The 20,248-nt window shown below is 41.7% G+C and overlaps 2 protein-coding genes across 2 annotated transcripts; both read right to left on the reverse strand.

Annotated features, from left to right (window-relative positions):
* Positions 1-5,893: 5,893 nt before the first annotated feature.
* LOC123074758 (CLAVATA3/ESR (CLE)-related protein 3-like) lies at positions 5,894-6,467 on the reverse strand. The gene has a single exon (XM_044497515.1). The coding sequence runs from the start codon at positions 6,326-6,328 to the stop codon at positions 6,101-6,103; it is 228 nt and encodes a 75-aa protein (XP_044353450.1). The 5' UTR covers positions 6,329-6,467; the 3' UTR covers positions 5,894-6,100.
* A 1,381-nt stretch (positions 6,468-7,848) lies between these two features.
* Positions 7,849-19,327, reverse strand: LOC123079207 (uncharacterized protein At4g18490). The gene is made up of 17 exons (XM_044501918.1): positions 19,137-19,327; positions 18,948-19,035; positions 17,450-17,531; positions 17,066-17,186; positions 16,776-16,961; positions 16,477-16,689; positions 15,884-16,390; positions 15,434-15,616; positions 15,248-15,355; positions 12,798-12,983; positions 12,543-12,714; positions 11,553-11,617; positions 11,423-11,462; positions 10,861-11,013; positions 10,210-10,320; positions 10,044-10,118; positions 7,849-8,268 (listed from the first exon to the last, which is right to left on the reverse strand). The coding sequence occupies exons 3-17, from the start codon at positions 17,511-17,513 to the stop codon at positions 8,263-8,265; spliced, it is 2,190 nt and encodes a 729-aa protein (XP_044357853.1). The 5' UTR covers positions 17,514-17,531; positions 18,948-19,035; positions 19,137-19,327; the 3' UTR covers positions 7,849-8,262.
* Positions 19,328-20,248: the final 921 nt, after the last annotated feature.

Consider the following 20,248-nt stretch of genomic DNA (forward strand, 5'->3'; position numbering starts at 1 on the left):
ATCGTGGGGGAGAGGGGGGCGAGTGGGGCGTCGGTGGGCGGTTAGGTTTCACCGGGTGGGTGGATAAGGGAGCGCCGGCTGGGCCGGTTCGGTGGGCCGTGGCCCAGGAGCGGCAGGGGGCCTCTCCCATTTTTTTTAAAGACTTTTCTGTTTTCTTGTTTTTGTTATTTTATTTCCTTACTGTTTTATTTTGTTCCTCATTTTATTTTAGTTTTGTAAAGTACAAAATGATCCCTAAATTAGTACTACCACTAAACCCACTGCGATAAAAAGTTTAACACCTAATTAGAATAGTTTAACATTTTATTAATTATAAAAGGCATTTCAATAATTGTTTTGACTACTGTTTTATTCATTTAAGAGTATTTAAAGATTTTATATAAGTGTGGTTTTCTCCATCATAATTATCCATGATTTATTTGAATCCACCCGAACATTTTAGTTTTAATATTTGAAAACTGTTATTGTTTGTTTGATTTTGAGCTTTGAATTTTGGACCGGTTTTGATCTAACGATAGATTAGCAACAGTAACAGAGGTAACGTGGCACCATTAGCGTGGGATTACTGTAGCTTAATTACCCGGGCGTCACACATATCCTGGTCAGGCATGGTCGGAGAGATTTGGGAACTTGACTACATCATAAACAAGATCCGCCATGTTCCATGTTTGATAGGTGAAAGATGTTGATTTCAATACTGAAGATCACGACCTCACTGCGGTGGTTTTACCTCCACCGACCACTAGTGTGTCTAAGCAAGTTAAATAGATCCCTCCAAAAGATGAGCCATGTGTATTGGACGAAGTATGTTATTTAGTTGTAGTATGATTACATTTAGTTGAAGTATGCCATTATTGTATATTGATCATCATTGTAAATGTTGCTTATACTAAGAAAAATGAGAGCGGAATTGTCGAGGTGACAAAAAAATATGTGCCAGGTGGCGCCAAATAAAAAGTAAAAATAAATAATGATGAGTGAGAGAAGGAGCAACACCATTTTGCTCTTTAAGAAACATAAAGTTTATTGCACCGATGAATTTACTTCATTGCATTGTAAATTTATTTTTTAAAATAGCTTCATGGCATCATCATACTACATGGGGAACGTATCTTATAGACTTGGCTTGTATATTTACTCTAATGATGAGCCCTCAAGTTGTTTAGGTCTTTGTGAGCAACCAAGTTAGATGCACCGCACTTAGGCCATTGGAGAGATCCTTAGTCACTTTTGTATGAATGCACACATACAATATGGTAACACTATAGTATGTTATGATAAAAGATGGAGGGATGCAGGAATGAAAAAAAACTCATGGGTTTAGAGTTACTATGATCTATGGGAGTATGATGAGCCTATAACTTAAATCTAAGGTTGGGTTTACCTTAATATTTTTAATAGATAGTCGTGTTGGTCATTGGGAATTCAATGATAAGTACATGTGTTGTTTAACCACATTGTGAGATAATCCCGAGGTAAGATTGTACATAAATCACATTGGTAGAATAGTGAGATGCATATTTTACACTGTCTCTAGACTTTGTCCATAAAATATGGGAAGAAGTTACATAAACACCTATCAACTTAAGTTCTAGTAAAGTAGAAAATGTAAGTTCATAGAGGTTGTGTAAGTGGCATGCATGACTCTAGAGGATAGAAGGCCAACCTTCTTGCTCCTTAGGGGTTTGACAGTTATTACTTCCACATCCATATTGAAAGTGCTACAATAATCTCTTCCATTTGAGGGTATCAACCGGACCTTCTAACATGAGCCCTATAAACTTCATGGTCTTCTCAAAATGGGCCTATGTACTCCCACAAACCTGGTAATGCCATTGGAGACATGCACAATTTTGACATATGGAAACCTTAAAGAAGTGTTCGAAGAGATAGAGCATGAATATGTTGTTTAGCTTATGACTGACAATGGGTTAGACTTCAAGAAAGCTTGTCTTCAACATGTTGCATAGTATCCTCATATTCCATGGCAGTCTTCTATGGTTCATACAGTTAACCTCATTTGAAGAGATTGGATGGTTTTCAGAGATTGATGCGGTATAAGCGGATCTCTGGATCATTGTGAAATTATTCTACTTTGCATGCTAAATACATAAGTAAATTGGTACAAAGTTGGTGTGGCCTACCACCACAAGATTTTCAACTAACTTTATGATCCCACGAAGCTTCTGAGATAAGCAATAGAAATTCAAGTGTGGATGACATCTCGGGAGTGAACAAAAAGTAGTTAAGAGTTGAGAGCTTGGTTATATCTACACATGCACTTGCTTGATAAGTAGAAATATAGTACTTGGATTTCAAAGGTGGTACCGCGGTGCTTCTCTTTTCCATCATATAGGCATTTCATGCTTCCTACCAACTTATACACATTCGGATCTCCCAGGTAGAGGTGATTGGGTCTTGATACGGCGGTGAAATTGGTGTGGTGGATGCTTGGTTCTGGTATTGTTAGTAGTAGTCGATGTGGCTCTGATCAAGCTTTACTTGTCGGCAAGGTCAACACTCCTCGATCTAGAGTGTGAGAACAAGGGCCCTTAAACGCGTCTTGTTAGGCATCGTAGCATGGTCTGATAGGCGTTCGATGACGTTGGCACACTTCCCTCTTGTTTCTAGTGCTGCTTCATGTCCCAACCCTTCTTCTCATGCGCTTGTCGATGTGGTATCAAGTTGTTAGTCCTATGTTTGAGCTGCATGGTCCTTGCTATGTCGAGCACCACTTTGTCCCTTTGTCGATGGCCCTCATAGGCCAGTCGGTGGCCTAATGTTGCCTTGGATGGAAGCCTTGAATGGGCTCATCACTAGTGCATAGGGTCGCCCGGTGAGCTGATGTTGCGGCTCACGGTGGGTTGCATGTGGGATTGTTTGTTGGTACTCGCTTAGTGTAGTTTGTTACCATCTTGCTGTGCCAGCTTGATATTTGACGTTCAAGCAAAGACAAAAAGGATTACCTCAATACCTTGTATATATCGTTGTGGAAATTTGACTTTATTAATTTGAAAATAAGACCAAGTGAGGACATCAGAAGCACAACTGCATGCATGCTCACTTCGAAGGGAGAATACTAAGTGGATATATTCATGATTTCATGGTGAATTTCTCTCTTTCCGGGTACTTCATTTTCATGGGGCGCCCACACGGCCACACCTATGCACACAATGTGCATAGGAATTTATCTGTGGTCTACGCTCACTTCGAAGTTCTAACATGTGGTAATATGTGTTCATGGGTGTCGTCCTTGTAGAAAAAGTTTAAGCTTTTCTTTTTCTAACACACTGTCCTTACGGGAGTTAACCCCATGCATAGATTATCTTCACAACTTTCCAACAGTATCTCCCGTATTATTTCAGTGCATATGCACGCGGACGCCAAAACTTCATATTCATATACTTCCACCGAAAGATGGATTTTCCACAAACGATGCAAATCCCTTCCGGCTAAACTAGGTCATCACAGTACATCCGAATCAGAAAGAATACGAATTGCACCCATCAACATCCTACCAACAGCAGCAAAGCAGGACTAGAATATGCAGCCTTGCCCCTTTCCGGCCAATCAAACTTGGTCGATATGAAAGAAACGCACAGCATATGCATATGATAATAGAGTACGTCATTGGAGGATTTGAAATGGACCGGTTAGCAGTCAACTAGTGTTAGACATCTTGAAGGGCCGTCCAACTCCAACCGCTGCTGGAGATCGCAGCATAGGCATGCAGGGCGATGCCCGTACGTACCGGCCGAACTGGCCGACAAATCTGCTCGCCCATAGGCCGGCCCGGAGAAAACGAATTAAACGGACGGCACCAGCTCCGGCCGATCGATTTGATTAAGACTTGGAAAAGCAAAGCGATCCATGGCCTGAATGAAGAGCCGCCGGTACCAACTGGACGGAGTATTTTTCCATCCCGCTTTTACCTTTTCGTCGAGAACCTGTAGTGTATAGAGATCGTGACGACGCACATCCGATAAAAATGTAGTAGTACCTGCGGGGTCGACTGACACTTACGGATTTCGTTAACCGAAGAAAATTAACGTAGCTTAGCAGGATGAGAATTTGTGACGGGAAGCACTTCATCCTCCCTCCCAGGCTCAAATAGTCGGCAACACATAGCGCTAAATCGTGTTTGTCTAGATTACTTTGCAATTGGATGGCAGGGAGTGGCTCAGGATGGAAGAGCCGGACAGGCCATATCAGGCTCTTAACCTCATGTCTGATGGCATGTCTAGAGACATTTTCGACTGCCTCGTCCAGATAAGTTTAAGAGATGGGAAAAGAGTGCTTTTTTGGCGTGATTAGAAAGATAAACGGCTTTTCGGTTCACGACCCCTGGGTGCCCAAAAGGCGAGTAAAAGGATCATCAACAAGCGCTCGGTATGTCAACAACCAGAGGTGGATTGCTGACACCATCGAAGATTTATCGGGACAGGGGCAGATTCAGTTGGTTCGGCTTTGGACTATAATGAGCGACATCTCCGTAAACCCTGATGCTTCGGATGCTTTTACTTGGAGATGGACGCCCTATGGTGAACATTCGGTAAAATCCGTTTACAGACTGATGTGCCAAGGAGCTATTAGGTTCTTGGGAGCAACTTGCATATAGAAGTGTTGGGCACCACTCAAATGCATGATCTTTGCATGGTTGGCCTTCCAACATATACTATGGTCCTCTGACCAGCATGTTCGACGTGATCTGCAACTTCAAATGGCTGCCTGCTATGTCTGCCTCCAAGAGGAGGATATTGTTGACCATATCTCAAGCATTGTGTAGCGGCGAGCCCCTGTGCCTACACAGCAGGTCTTGTTGATCATATTATTGAAGAACTTAGTGCTTTAGAGGGGCTGGAGCGGTTTGGAATTAGCGTTTGTTATTTTGGTGGGGTGTTCTTGTTGCACTGTGTGCAGTGTACATAGGATTCTTCTACATTTCTATTGTTGCCTTCTACAAAAATATATGGTACTTCCTCCGTAAATTAATACAAGATCTTTTAGATCACTAAAGTAGGAGTACTCCATTGGCGTACTCTTGAAAAAAAAACTTTGTAGTTCCATAAGACGATAACCTGGTATATTAGATCGATGTCTTGTGCGTACTGAGAATGTGATGCATCGTTTATCTTTCTCCCGGCAGCTGCATTTGAGCCGTCTCATGCATCCCCTTCTTACACAAGATAGCACCATCTCCACGTCGTATCGTCGCCGCCACAAGCCAGCCACCTCGGTCTTCTCCTTCCCCATCCATCAGATATCACGATCTCCAGCTTCCCCTCGAGGCATGAGGGATTCAACCCCCTTGCCTCACTCACCGTATTTTGTGAAGCTGTATCGAAGTCATCGTGTCGTTGCCTCCTTGGCCGGTGCGAGCTATGGAGCTAGGCATGGCCAGATCTTGGGAGTCAGATCATAGCTGCCGCCCCAGCAGACACGCCTTGATCAATCTCATCTCGGCTGGTATTTCTATGCATGTGATAGCTCAACTCTTGGAGCAGAGTGTGCTTTAGAGTTTACACTCGTAAGTTGGTGTTTTTGGCGCATGCAGAGCAGGCGCTGGATGCACTACAGGCTACAAGGCTGCCTTACAGCAAATACATCGCATGGACTTAGAGAACAGAGGTTGGTACGTAGTGGATGACTTTGTGTATTAGATACCATAGCGCTAGCCTATCATGCCAAACAGCGGGCATGAGTCGTTACTTAAGCCCATGCTGCTATAGCAACTAAAGTACCAGACACTCCCTTTCCGCGGTTGCTAGAAAGCAAGTTCAGTTGGCAATGCAGAGGTTAGTTAATTAGACAGCAGATCGGAAAGGATGCACACCAAACGTGCATGGTCCAATACATTTCTGTGGACATGATGACATTATAGAACACATATATAGTACTAGTAGTATATAGTAGGAAAGCGCCCTCACCTAAGAGACAAAGTGAAAGCATACAGTAGCAGCACCGAACGAATGGGCAGTACGAAAACATTATCCTCGTCAACCTTAATTATTGTCGCAAAAAACACCCTCGCCAACCTTTGTTTGTTCCTTCCTACAGCCTTCGACACGGCGAGCACGGGAGAGCTCAACACAGTGGCCACCTAATGGTGCTGAGGGTCCGATCCTCCGGGGCTCAGGCGCTTGGACTCTGCCGCTGTCCCGACCTGCCTCTGCCCCTCGCCAGGCACCTTCATGGATACCTCGGTGACGCCAGCGCCATCAGTGGCGGACGGCGCTTCTCTCAAGACCCGAGCTGACTCCGAGGGCACGGCGGCAGCGAGCAGCAGCACGGCGCAGATGAAGAGCCCCAGGCTGGTGGTGCGTGCCATCGATTGCTTCGGAGAGGCGGGCGCTTGATCGGAGGCTGTGGTGAGCCGCAGCGACAATGTATGCCCCAATCTTTCGTGCAAAGATGAGCTAACCGATGCACGCAGGGTCGTCGATGCAACGGCACCGCAAGGCAATGGACTCTGGAGCTAGCTAGGAAGTACGAATCATGCCTAAGCTATCGACCGACTTATATACACGGGGCGTTATGGACTCCACGTAAGATTTTGATGAATCACTCCGGCCGGTGGGATAGACCGGTTAGACAGTTGCATCGGCGGCCGTTTTCATTTAGCAAAAAGTTCACTAAAGAATGCCTCCATTGGGGCACCCGGCCAATAACCGGGCCGATCTCCTGAGTGCATGCGCTTCAACCACTCGCACATTGTCTTCTCGATCAATCAGAGGCGACCAATGTGTGAGTATGCCCGGCGATAGTACGTGCACGGAGCAAAGGCGCAACCACAACCGGCCGGCTTGGACGCATGCGCCTCCCCCCTCCCTATCAGATATCACCTGCCTAAAGGCCGACTTGGACGGTTATCGTTGTCTTTCGGTTCAGGCGCCTTTGCAGCTCCATAGGTCGGATACGAGTACGACGATCGAACTCAGCAAATTACTCCCAACTTTGAGTAGATATATCAATCTCCTTCTGGATGCTAGTTATCTCATCCATGATTCGATACACGCATTCAACCTTTTGCTGATGATACAACGAATGGAAGAAAAGGGGAGTCCAACATTGGAGGAGAAAGGTAGGCTAGGCGTCGGTTGTCACAACGAAGCGAAGGGACGTAGGTGTATGGTTGAGCCAATAGGACTGGCAAACCATGTGAAAAGCCATTGCTGCTCGAGATTGCTTTGGCTTTTGTGGACTCACAAGTAAACCAACGTTGGTGTGGCCTTAGCCGGTGTCAGCTATCAAGCCGTAAATAGCGATAACCTCTTTTAATTCCAGCATTAACCTTCCACACTCAATGGGTTCCTCCACACCCTCCACACCAGCACCACCTTCGACTACCTGGGGCCCTACCCTACCCTACTTAGCCAAGCAACTGGATAAAAACGATGTAGAGCACATTGGCTTTTGGCGTTATACCACCCATTGTAAGTGGAGACCGTCACAATTGCTTTCATCCTTGGGAAGACCACGCATATTGTGATGTGCACTAGTTCACGCAAAATCGTCTAGTAAATAGAGAGGTAATAAATCAAAGATCGCTGGGGCCCTCTTCCCAGGTGAACCAAAATTAAGAAAACACAACAGGTATTGCTGACACCCACCCACTATGTTTTACGTTGGTAATCACCCAAGCCTGCCTGGCAGTGCTACCAAGTGTACTGCAACTAGACAACCAACATACTACCAAGTGTACTAGAAATGCCAAAATTTACCACTTGTAACACACTAACTTACAAAAAGGTCGAGGCACCAAAGTTAACCAGCTTTTAACCTACGAATCGAGATTAAGAAGGAATGGGATGCTTAGTCACCCACCATAATTAGCCCATGCTTAATTGCTATCGTTAACTTTACCCTTAGATTAATAGTTGATCCAATGTGAAACTAGACTTCTTTTCAGTTGCATTTCATACAGGATTTAACCACAGATGGCACCGGGGATTGACTAGTCACCTGAACTAAACTTCGTAAGCATGCCCTCTTGGATTGTCATCCATTTGAGTACTCAGGTCTTGTGCTAGTGGAATCGACCCAACTACTGATTCCAGCACTCTCCAAACAACTGCTAGCTATAACATGCAAGCAAAGTACCTCTACAGGAGCAACTAATGTGACTACATTAGCTATTCAGTAGTGTTTGAACTTCGTCTCGGTATTAAGTACATGCTGAATCCTATATATGTCCTTTCATTGCATTTGCATTACCCGTGTTCCTCCAGGGTGAAGCATCTTCTTTCCCACAGTACTCCCGCATCAATACTGCCAGAACAAAATATTACTGGGTTACTATAAACAATGGAATATGATGGAGGAAGTTTCATATTGGCAGAATATGAAGATGCTTTACTACAACTGCTAACAAAACTGAACTTCCTGTAAACAGAAGGCAACTTCTCAAGGTAGTCCGTGCATAAAATTTATCACAAGCTATACGTCCTTTTAAACTGCAACTGAAAGTACTGAACCAATGCAAGTATACTGTATAAAAGAACAAATAACCTACTTCAAAGCTATCTTTAGGAATATATGCCACTAGTAACCACTTAAGTGGTAACTCCAGTGCTATGAGAGACCCCAGTGAACATATACGATTGGCAATTGAAACAATAGAACATTGGTTGATATAGCTGATGGAAGCCAATTGATATTAGCCCTAAACAACAAGATGAAGTCATCTGAGAAGGATGCATGCAATGCAAGGCATGCTGTACAACATGCGTAAATAAGTGATTCAGAACCCACACTTCTACTAAATAACATAATGATATTATACGCTAATGCCAGCCTAAACAAGACAGAAGTCATCTGACAAGGATGCCTGCAATGCAAGGTAAGCTGTCCAATATGTGCAAGTAAGCAATCTGGAACCACGGTTCTACTAAATAACATAATGCTAAAATGTTAAACGAAAAGAATAAAACCAGATAGAAGTATTACATAATGGTATAAACTAAAACGCCAAACATCCCTACAAGTGATCAGAGATGGGTTATGCAGGCGGGAAAACAAAACATAGTATGTCAAGCAGTTGCTACTCACACCATAATCTGTATAGTTGATAATACTTTTCAGGAAAGTCTGAAAGTGTGGTGTGTTTCATGCATCCAACAGCCCAATTCTAAATTCAACATATCAGTAGGTAACTTTGCATACCAAATCATTAAAGAAGGTCAAACTAGCATAAAAAAAGCAATATAGGTATCCCACGCACTCGTGTGATTGGTTCTCACTTCCAAGTAATTACAGTGTCTAGCACTTTTTAAGGTACTTTAGAAGAACAAAAAGAGACTGAAACTAGGATCGCGTATGGCAATTGCACATATTCTGATGCATGGAGTTGCAGTATATTGAGCTTCCATAACTTTGTTTATTAAGTTCATAGTTCTACAGCAAACCATCATGTAGGAATAAAGCAGTATTCGCTAATCGAACTAATAGAGCACCAATGTGTGGAAATAAACATCTCCAAGTTGTGCTGCAAAGGTAATTATCAATCATTTTGAAGATATACTCCATGCTGGTAATGATCCGAGGCTACTATAGACCAACATAAATGCAGCATGCAGGTACCTCCACTCCAAGATCTCTAGACTTCTTTGTATAGTTCTATTACTTTCTGGCATCTACTATCCCATAATGGATTGATGGTAAACAAGTAATTTTAAGCCGTAACTGTTGAGTAAAACAAAGAATAAGATGGTAGGATCAGAAATCCAAAGGGTTCAAAAACGAAGAACTGCAAGAAAATATAGAAAGCTAAGCTCAAGATGACTCAGACTAGGAGCTAAGCATGTATTGGCCATGTCCAGTTTTGCATTGGAAACAGTCTGCATTCAATGTCATGATGTTCGGGAAAACAAGTAAACAACAGCGGTTATTAAGGGCAAAAGGGGGGAAATGGTACTTGAAAAATATGGTTTCAGCCCAAGGGCAAACATAGTGAAAAGGAGTTTTCGAGGCCAGGGTCACATATAGTGAAATGAAGGGAGCATACCAAATCAGAAGCATATAAATGGAATAGGGTGTTAACTTACAGTATCCATTGTGACAATTTCCTCAAGTAAGTGCTTGGATCTCATGCTGTCGGCGTATTTCTGAAGAGCAGAAAGGTTCTTCTGGTGAAGGAATCCCAAGTTTAACATCCATGTATGTGAATATACAGTAGTAACATGTGAATTGGTTAGAAGTAGGAAAGGATATTTTCTCCTCAAACATTGGGTGGTTTAGCATCAACAGCATATTGTTGTTAACAATAGCCCGAACTGCTAGTTCTTTAGCTTCCGTGTGTTTCTTTTTCATCAAAATGCACATCTGCATGATACGACATGAAAACGTAAATATCTCAACTGTTAATTCAGATCCTCTACACGTCAACACGTGTATTCATGTAGAGTAAGAAAATACCAGTTGCATCGAGGATAAAATTACTGGTATTGCACTATCAATAAGGAAACAAATAACCATCTTAGTCACTACTGAATACTGATGATATTCATTTATCAGCATGAAACCGTGACATTAATGATCTGGAGAAGATGCATTCTGCACCTTTTGCAAGTTGTACCATCTACAATTTCACCCTCCATATTTCTCATGTGATCAAAAGGGGAGCAAGAGTCTTCTTAAATAATTAACATTAAAATACAAGTAAAGTGACACGAAATATAATAAATTTGGGAAAGCAGCCCCTGAAATGTTCTGAAGTCCAACTGTGCAGTTCCAAAGCTATATCAGTTTTAAGGTGGGTAAGGCTCAGTCAAACACAAACTGAGAACCCCAACTGCTAGTTTACATTCTAGTAACAGATTTTCAGACAAGGATAATAAAGCATTCGTTGGCAGATTTACTCACATCTTCAAGCTGTTTTCTACAAGCCTCAGCTTTCTCTACATTTCCATCATCTTCTAACAGGGCAGGCAACTCTAGATCTGAAATGTCACCCATCTCCCGTATTGTGGAAGAAACTGCATTATCCATACGAGCTTTCGGAGTTCCACTTTGAATCTAGGCAGTGAAATCAACAAAAATGAGCGGACGTGAATAACTGAATACTACCTCCAGTTCCAAACATAAGTCACCTTTGTCTTTTTCACAATCTCAAGATGTGCTTATATCTGCTACTTTCATCTTGTAGAATTGCTACTCTTAGTTCTAGTTATCAAAACATCAAAGCGGCAAACCTCTTGCTCAATATAGTCGAAAAACATGAGACTACAAACTTATTAACGTAGTGATATAAAATATTGTGTGGCGGAAGGTTTTCATAACTATATCTTTTGATATTATTTTTCTGTCAGATCTAGAAACTTAATATAAATTAATGGTCGTTCTTATAAATGTTCGACTGTGTACCAAGGCAACCTTTGGGACTGGAGGTAATAACAAACAACTAAGGAATATTCAATACACTTACTGTTTGATTCCCCAACTCTGGAACAGTTTGCGGTGATATTCTACACGATAAATTGCAAACTTGTTATTTCCAATAAAAAGAGCTACTCTAGAGGTACATTGAATCTACTAGATGTTGTCGGACCAACAACCTCACAGCTGGAGATCTCACGACGCGTTTCAGCACAGCAGGGGCTTTTGGATCTGGGATTGATTCCTGAGAAGGGAAGTTGACAGCATTAACAGAAGTACCAAAAATTATACTCCTATACTATAGAACGCAGATAACAAAACTAGATATGTTCTTTCCATTGTAGCTTGGGTAATACTCCCTCCGTTTCAAAATATAAGGACCAAGTTTTTAGAAAAATATATCAATATCTACAGTACCTAATTTGTATCATCAGATCCATCACGAAAAGTATTTTCATATTTTATTTATTTTCTATTGTAGATGTCGATATATTATTCTATAATCTTGGTCAAAGATACACAAGGTAGACTTGCACGAAAATCGATACACCTTATATTCTGGAATGGAGGTAGTATTTTACAGAAAAAATATATTTATTTGTCCAGGTTTAAATGATTGATAATCTACACAATATGATCATGTCAATTGGTTGAAATCCCAAGTCTAAGCTTGAAGATCGACCATGATAAAATAGCACTCTGGCACTCGAAATATAATACCAAATTCAAAACATAGTGCAATTTAAATTTTGCATATCTAGATTAAAGAATTGCATGCGCTGATTGATCATATAGTTGAAGAGACAGGCCAATAGGCACTCTCTGTAGTTGCATCATAGATCTCTTAGATCTGGCACATGATCTAATCAGTTTGCAGTATCAAGATACGGCAATCTCTACGTTGATATATTATTTAACACTTGTAACTCCAGGGTAAAATTTTATACGGATACAACACTTCAGCACATTGCGAAATAAGCGGGTACAAACACTCAACACAATGTGGAAATGAACAATGCAATGTTAGCATTTAGAGAATGTAACTCTTTGCAATGATATGAATCACAACCTTCGGAAGAAGGCAATTAGGATAAAGCAAAGAAGGAAACAAGCTTAAGCATAAAAGAAAATGTGTTTGATGATATAAAACTGCACAGAACGAAAAGAACCTCGGGCATCTTTTGCCTAATGGACGGACTAAGCAATGCAGCTTTTCCTTCAACGAAGGAGTTTGGGATCTTGTGTGTCCTTACAGGGGAACCCTTGCTCCCACTCAATTTTACTGAATCTTTATCCAGAATCAAGCCAGACTTTGGACTTCTGGTGCCTACTTTTGAAACTCTACATTCAGGAAAATAATTCAGTCCCCTTTCACGTAACATTTCTAGAACAAAAAAAAAAAGAGATATTGGAGTAGAGATAACCTTGATCCGGCCAGTTGGAAAGTTGTTGGTCTTTTATCATCTTTGGAAGGAGTGCCTTGTATCATATCAGAGGTGTTGCTGCCTTTTAGGAGCATCTGACTTGTTAGTGAATTATTTCCAGTGGTATGTGCTGTACTGCTTGGAGCATTCTTAATGGATGAGTTGCCTGCACTAAGTGGCTCAAGTCTGAAAAAGACGCATATATATTTATCAGCGTTGACAATATCTCACAACAAGATTTGTAGACTGTCTTGACAATAACAAGAGAAGCGGATAAATCCAGAAATAGATGGGCATATAAACTTACGATGACTGACTGTTCAAGATTCAAGTGGTCCGGTCCGGTTTGGACCAGTTACTGCACCTCTAAACCTCTTGCAAAACCACAGGTCCACAGTTCGGCCCACATCTCGTCTAAGAGGGCCACACGGGTAAACCTAGGTTCGGCCCTAATAATTAGTAAACGGGCGCACGCCGGCGAGGATGACACGGTGCCGTACACGCATGTCGTGTACCCACCAGCGTCGGGATAGAGCAGGATGAGCGCCCCCAGTCTGGCAGCAGCAAGACGTCCATTTTTGGCTCTGTGGGGCGGTCGCGGCCTGTGGACGTGGTGGTGACCGTGGCGTCGTGCACGACGCGAGACAGACGCGTGGCCAGCGCGGCGGCACGAGCTGCAGGATGTGTGCGGGTGCGTATACTGATCGCGGCCGACGGTGTGGAGGTGCCTGTGGTGCCACAAACAACGCCGAGACAGACGTGCGGCCGGCGCGGCGGCACGAGCTGCAGGGCGAGCGCTGCGTCGAGCCGTCGCAGGCAACGGGCGTGGCTGTGGCTGTGGTGCGGCGGACCACGCCGATACGAACGTACAGCCGACCCGGCAGCGCAAGCTGCAAGGCGTGCGCGGGCGTCGCCAGAAGCAACCACCCATGTTGGAGCATGGCCAGCGGCGCCTCGCAAAGCACGAAGGAGCGGTTCGACCCTAGGGTCAAAAGGATATGGCCCTGTTGGACCCTAAAGGTTATATGGGCCGTCAGGTTACCCTATTGGTGCCAAAAGCCAGGTCCGGTCCACCGGGCCAAGGGGTCGCACCGGACCACCTGAATCATGACTGACTGTTACAGAGAACTCAAAATACCAATTAAGAACTGGAAAAGGCCGTACTTTGTTCTAGAGACATGATAAACCATGAGTACGTCAAATATCAAGAATTATGCCATGTAGGATTGTCAGGAAGTAAACCCAAAGTACAGTTGTTAGTTATAATTCAAATACAATGGGGGTCCTTTTCCACGAGGATCACATTCACTGCGGTAAGTGACTTCCTATTACAACATTGCTACCATGTAAACTATACTATGATTCTAAAAAAGGGCAGCCCGGTGCACATAGCTCCCGCTTACGCAAGGTCCGGGGAAGGGTCCGACCACTTTGGGTCTTTTGTACGCAGTTCTTCCCTACATTTCTGCAAGAGGCTGTTTCCAGGACTCGAACACGTGACCAAATGGTCCTAGTCACAAGGCAACAGCTTTGCCGCTGCGCCCTTCTATACTATGATTCTAAAAATGGCGTAAATGACATGCGGAACTTGTTAGCTACCAGTGCTGTCGAAAGTTGAGAATGATACATATTACTGCAACAAAGAGCATTATTGTCATGGTGTAAACTCGAAAGGTAGAAAAATGCATGTGATGCAAGTCCACTCTATTCAATGCATCAGTTGCTTCTCTGCCACCACATTTTTTTCTATATGATCCAGAAATGGACTGGGTTCCACTATCAAGAGATAACGAAACCTCTGCCACCACATCTATGAAAGATACATTGAAATTCAGAATATTTAAGGTAGTCACACTTTTGATGTATAAGGACACACATACCGCATAAACCATAGCGCTGCATAAAGCCATAAACTCAATAAAAATTTGTTGAAAGACCAAGATCAATAGGAGTGAAACTTTAGGCCTCCTTTGGTTCATAGGATAAGGAAATCATAGGAATAGGAAAGTCATAGGAAATGAGATCACATGTACTATCTCAGTTCCTATAGGAAAAGAGATGTCATTTGGTTCATAGGATAGGAATTTTTCCATTAGGTCCATAGCTAAAAAAATTTCCTTTGAAATGTGAAGGATAGGAACCAATCCTACATAAAAATAGGAATCCATTCCTACAAACCAAATGGCTCTATAGGAAAAGAAATCTTTTAGAAATTCTATCCTTTGAAATTCCAACAAACCAAAGGAGGCCTTAGAATGATATTTCTGTCGGTTCAATGTTAGGTAAGTTCATACACGGTGGGACTTAAGAAAAATCTTATGGAAACTATATCATCATGTCATCATCATAATATGGAGAAAATACAGCAGAGTTGAGCATACCCAGGTAAACATGTGCATATATTTCAACTCAGCACATTGTTGTACTTTGAAGGGTGAATAATTACGTACCCATGTTTGGCATTCATGGAGGTGGTTGACAGCCCCTGTAATCCTGGCTTGCAGTATGTTTTTGCCGGCGTGATTTTATGTTTATCAGGCTCTGCATGCTTGTGTTCCCTGCATTGGAAAACACTCATTAGTGATACAGTTTTATCATTTTATAAGTACATGCTAGTATGCCAATCTATCTATTACCTGTTCAGGTCTGTAGGATGTGTATTTGTCTTTTTGATCATGTTATTGGCACCACTTAGTTGATTTAAGGTAGTCTCTGAAGTTATTTGGGGAGGCCTGCTTGCTTTCGTATTTGCAGACTTGGACAGAAGAGAAAAAGTTCCTGCTTCATTCACTAGTGTAGGTTTAACATTTCTGATTTCCCTGCATAAATGTATCAGAACACATTCGCCTAGTAAGAGATCAACACACAAAACTAGAAGCTAGGTCACAAACAAGTAAATCAAAATATGATACTCAACAGAACCATGGGTTCCATGAAGCATTTGTTGTGTGTAATGATGTATGTGCAATGTACTTAAATCAACATTAATGATGTTCTAATTTAAGAGACTTTTCTTGTCAAACAAACAGCAACACTAGGTTGAAGGTTTTATTTTGCTGAGAAAGAAACTTTTGTCAAAGATAAACCTCTGCATTGTTGAAGACAGATTCTTTGGACCTGAAGTCCCTTTCTCAACATTCTTTGTCCCGCATGATGTCTTCCTTAGAGGCTTCATTGAAGTGCCTCTATAACATTGGTTACCATGACTTCCTTCATTAAGAGATGTACCTTCCTCCACAGGCTCATTCTGGTTATTTTGAGAATCTGATTGGCCCCCTGATCTTCTTGAGATGGGCACATTCTCAGTGCTGTTGTTTCTGGATTGTGAACTAACTGATTGCTCACTGCTATTATTCTCCCTTGATGTTATATTAACTTTACTAGGGTCCACTGGAGGAGCTTCCTTGCTGCTCTCAGGAACTGCTACTGCTTTCGAATGTGTTGGATCTTCACCAGATACAGCAGTGGAAGGAAAACTATGAGAAGAATTGTTGACAACTGGTTTTGTTGGATATGTCTCATTAGAGTGCTCTTCAAGCACATCATTTGACACCATATCTACTTCAAGTTGGTCCACACTTGAAGGATTGATGCTGAAAAAATGATGCATTTTTCGTTAGATGACTCAGTAATGCTCATACTTAAAGTCAGACAACTGCCGTTTGTTAGATTCGCCTACCTTGTCAAATGAGCAGGCTTCAAAGTGCAAGCATTCTGTGTTTGTATTTGTTCCTTACTCTTACTATCTTCAGGAACATCAGTGCTCTTCCCTGAAATACCACTTTCTGGATCCTTGTTACCCACTGAAGAGATAGGGTCAGTTTTTTCTTTAGGTCTGCTCATAACATTTTCCTCAAAGCCCAACTTTGTGTCAAGATTGAAGTTGCCCAGCCTTTAAGGAAACAAAATAAACAAAATGAACAGCTAATTACATGAACTTTGTGAGAAAAACAGTCTTCATCAGCCAGAATAACTTACTCATTAAAATCAAAGGAAAAGGAGAAGTTGTCTTTTTCAGTTACTTTTCTCCCTTCAGAAAGCTCATCGCCGTTTGAACTGTTGTTCTTCGCTTTTTTCTTCAGAGGACTAGAGAAATCTAAATCAGACATGCCCATTTTAAATGATGACAATTTGTCAAAGGCTCCATCAAGTCCAAAATCATCACTGGACAAAGAAAGAGATTGTCAGCGCCACATGAACAGTAGATAGTAACTAATTTCCACTTGTTTGCACCAAATGTTAAGGAAACTTTGAAGCGCAATACTCACAGATTCTCAAAGCTAAACTTCTTGCTACTCTTTGGAGCTGACTCGACGTCAAAGTCAATTGTATCTTTTCCTGATTTTGGTAACTTCCAAGATGAAAGGAAATCATTGCCAAAGTCTTCATCTGCCAATAAATAACATGAATACAGCAGGTTAAATCATTACATCTTTAAAATGCATTTTCCAAGTCTACCACACAGCTCATGTAGTAGATTTAATTTCTCGAGGGTAAGCAGGAAACAAATACAATGGACATGACTCATACACAGCATCAATCAGAAATCTTCAATATAGCAGTCTAAGATAAGTTTGACTATGGTGCAGCATATAGGAAACAAGGTGCCCGGATAACCTAGTATCATAACACAATAATAACAAGATACATACCAAGGGATGAACTTGAATTTTTAGCATTCGCATTAGAGGCAGCTCTTTTTCGTGATTCATCCATGGTTCCCACAAACGTGGACTGCATGCCAAAGGAAAAGGAAAATACATTAGGAACCACTAAAGACACAGAGTGGAAGTGGAACCATGTATGCCAGTATTATTAATATTCTTAATAACTAGATACAGGAAATATCCAAATACATTTGCAAATGCTGGTGATGTTTTAATTATGCTGGTGACACATTAGGAATAGGTCAATTCAGATTTGTTTTTTCCCACCACTATGCTTAATAGGAAACAAAGCACATGTGAAATATAGAGAGACATTAAACAATAGAATAAAAAAACAAAAGGGTCTATCGACTGACTACTAGATTTTCAGTTACCCTATCTCTCTCTGAGATCATACCTCTATTCAGCTTACATTACCTAGATTTAAACAATAAAACCTATCTGCTCATGTTTTCAGAGACTATAGGCAATCTCATCAAGGTGCTTAATGGGTAGGACCTCACCAAAGATCCAGAAAACAGCAACAATGGGGAACATGAAAATCTGACAGGCGACAAATAATATGAACACATTCCATTCAGAGCACCAGCTCATTTCTTGAAACTTGAAAGTAGAAAGTTACTATGATCAACAAAAACATCAAGTGGGCCATAGAACTGAACGCTTGAACTAACTAGAACTAAACTGAAAACAATTTTGATTTGCAATGTCATACTAGATACCAATAAATTGTTGCAGAAGAATGACAATAATTTTAAACAACAAACTACAAGTTAACTTTGACCTTGACAGTCTTTTATCAGTGGAATAATTAACATTACTGGACAAAATTTGGAGCAAGGGACCTCTATTTGACATTTTGACAATAGACTTAGGATCAAATGAAGTTTGGTAAAGCAAGTCTATGCGAATCAGAGTTTGACAGCAGGCTACACGGTTAAACATTGAGAACTTATAGAACACTTAATGCGCCATTTTAACCATGAAATGCACGAAAATAAGGAGAGCAGTATTGAAGATCCCTCCAATAAGATTTGAAAACCAGGAGTACTGGTGTACTTTAGAGGTTTTGTAGTATTGTCAGCTACAGTGATATCTTTTGTAGGCGGCCTTCCGTTTTTTCAGTTTCCGTGTTGCTCATCCATATATTAAATGAACATGGAATTCGAAGAAATGCCCTAATTATATTTCGTTGACAGGAAAACCACTTTACTGAGTCGAATCAAAACAGCAAAATGGCAACGGGCAGGGGTTGAAAAACAGCATGACTCCAATGACACTAGCTACTGCTCATAAGAGCCCACGAGGCAATCAAACAAGATCATGAAACTTGTCGGAATGCTAAAGCCACGCGAACGCCCAGGAAACTATCACAATTATGCCACTGCTTGCTGGTTGCGGTACACCGTAATCAAAACGAAGGAAACATTTGATCAAACAGCGTGCGCGCGCAAACACGCACGGAACGGGTGGTGTGGAAGACCTAGAGGTGGCGTGGAGAGTAGAGACCTCCCTTAATCCTGCACCAAACCTTCGCAAATCCACGCAAAACGAATTGAGCAGAAATCACCCTAGATTAACAGCAAAAACGCACCAATCAGGGGCGGATCTAGAAGGTGTCGTGGGTGCTCGGTTTCGCACAGCGGGAAGGGAAGAGAAGGGGTGGGCACACCTGGTGGGTGCTCGTCGCCGGCGAACGGCCCGACGAATACCTAGGCACCTGGCGTAGGGCGGCGGCGGTCGGCCAGTCGTTGCCACGAGAGAGAGAGGGGAGCGAGAGCGAGCGCGCGCGCGCCTACACGCGAGGTGAGGTGAACGAAAGAAGACAGGGGTGAAGTGGGTGAACAGTGAACACAGTCCGGGGCTGGAGCAGGCCTGATCAATCGAGGCAAGGCGGCATACAAGAGTCTAGGCCGGCATACGCTCTGGCCCATTTAGTTTTTTTCTCGTTCTGTCATTTTTTGTTTTGCCTTTTTTCTCTCTTCTGTTTTTACTTTGTTTTCTATTTTCCTATTTTAATTTTTTGATTTTACCTTCTATTTAAAAAAATCCTTTTCCAGAGGCAGATATGTAAACATTTTTTCATCTATATATGTGAGCATTCTTTTGTAGTAGTGCGTGAACATTTTCTTTCGTATACACTAATTTTTTTAGAAAAATATACACTGACAGTTTTTCAAAACACATGAGAATTTTTTTAATAAATGTGAAGTTTTTCTAACATATGAATATGAATATATTTTATTTTTATTTTTGACTGCCTTAAATATTTAAAAATGCTAAGCTGAAAGCATTTTTAGAAAAAAAAATGATTTAAAAAGTCATATTAGATTGTGCTTGTGGACTATTCCACACTTAGAGTCTATTTTGATTCGTAGGAGTTGTAAAATGTTGGAAAGAAAAAACACATTGGAGTGGTATGTCATCTTCAATACTATAGTGTTAGTACGGGCATTTGATTGTACGCGAGAAAAATGTATTATTCTTTACATGATATTAGAGTGTATGAGATTTTATCTATGAAAACTACAAATGAATCCTAAGAAAAATGTGTATTTTGGTACTACAGATCAAACAACCCACATAGGGAAAAATACTAAGGATTAGAATCCTCCAAAATTTCTTTGGAAATACTTTGAATCCAACGCGTCGAATAAGAGGGCAATGGCGCAAGGAGCATGCAAATGGGCTGGGCCATTCTTAGTTTCCGCAGGTTTTTACCCTGTTTTGTTTTCCTTTGAGGTTTTAGTCGTTTTTCAGCTTCTTCTCGTTTTCAGTTGTTTT

The sequence above is a fragment of the Triticum aestivum genome, chromosome 3D, assembly GCF_018294505.1.
Source record: "Triticum aestivum cultivar Chinese Spring chromosome 3D, IWGSC CS RefSeq v2.1, whole genome shotgun sequence".
NCBI lineage: Eukaryota > Viridiplantae > Streptophyta > Magnoliopsida > Poales > Poaceae > Triticum > Triticum aestivum.

What these genes read in the sequence shown, in the direction of transcription:
- LOC123074758 (XM_044497515.1), bottom strand. Translation starts at nt 6,328, where the DNA reads ATGGCACGCACCACCAGCCTGGGGCTCTTCATCTGCGCCGTGCTGCTG.
- LOC123079207 (XM_044501918.1), bottom strand. Translation starts at nt 17,513, where the DNA reads ATGGATGAATCACGAAAAAGAGCTGCCTCTAATGCGAATGCTAAAAAT. An exon ending in AAATTCAAGTTCATCCCTTG is followed by an intron (nt 17,187 to 17,449) that starts GTATGTATCTTG and finishes ATTTATTGGCAG; the next exon opens with ATGAAGACTTTGGCAATGAT. An exon ending in AAGTTTAGCTTTGAGAATCT is followed by an intron (nt 16,962 to 17,065) that starts GTGAGTATTGCG and finishes TTCTTTGTCCAG; the next exon opens with TGATGATTTTGGACTTGATG.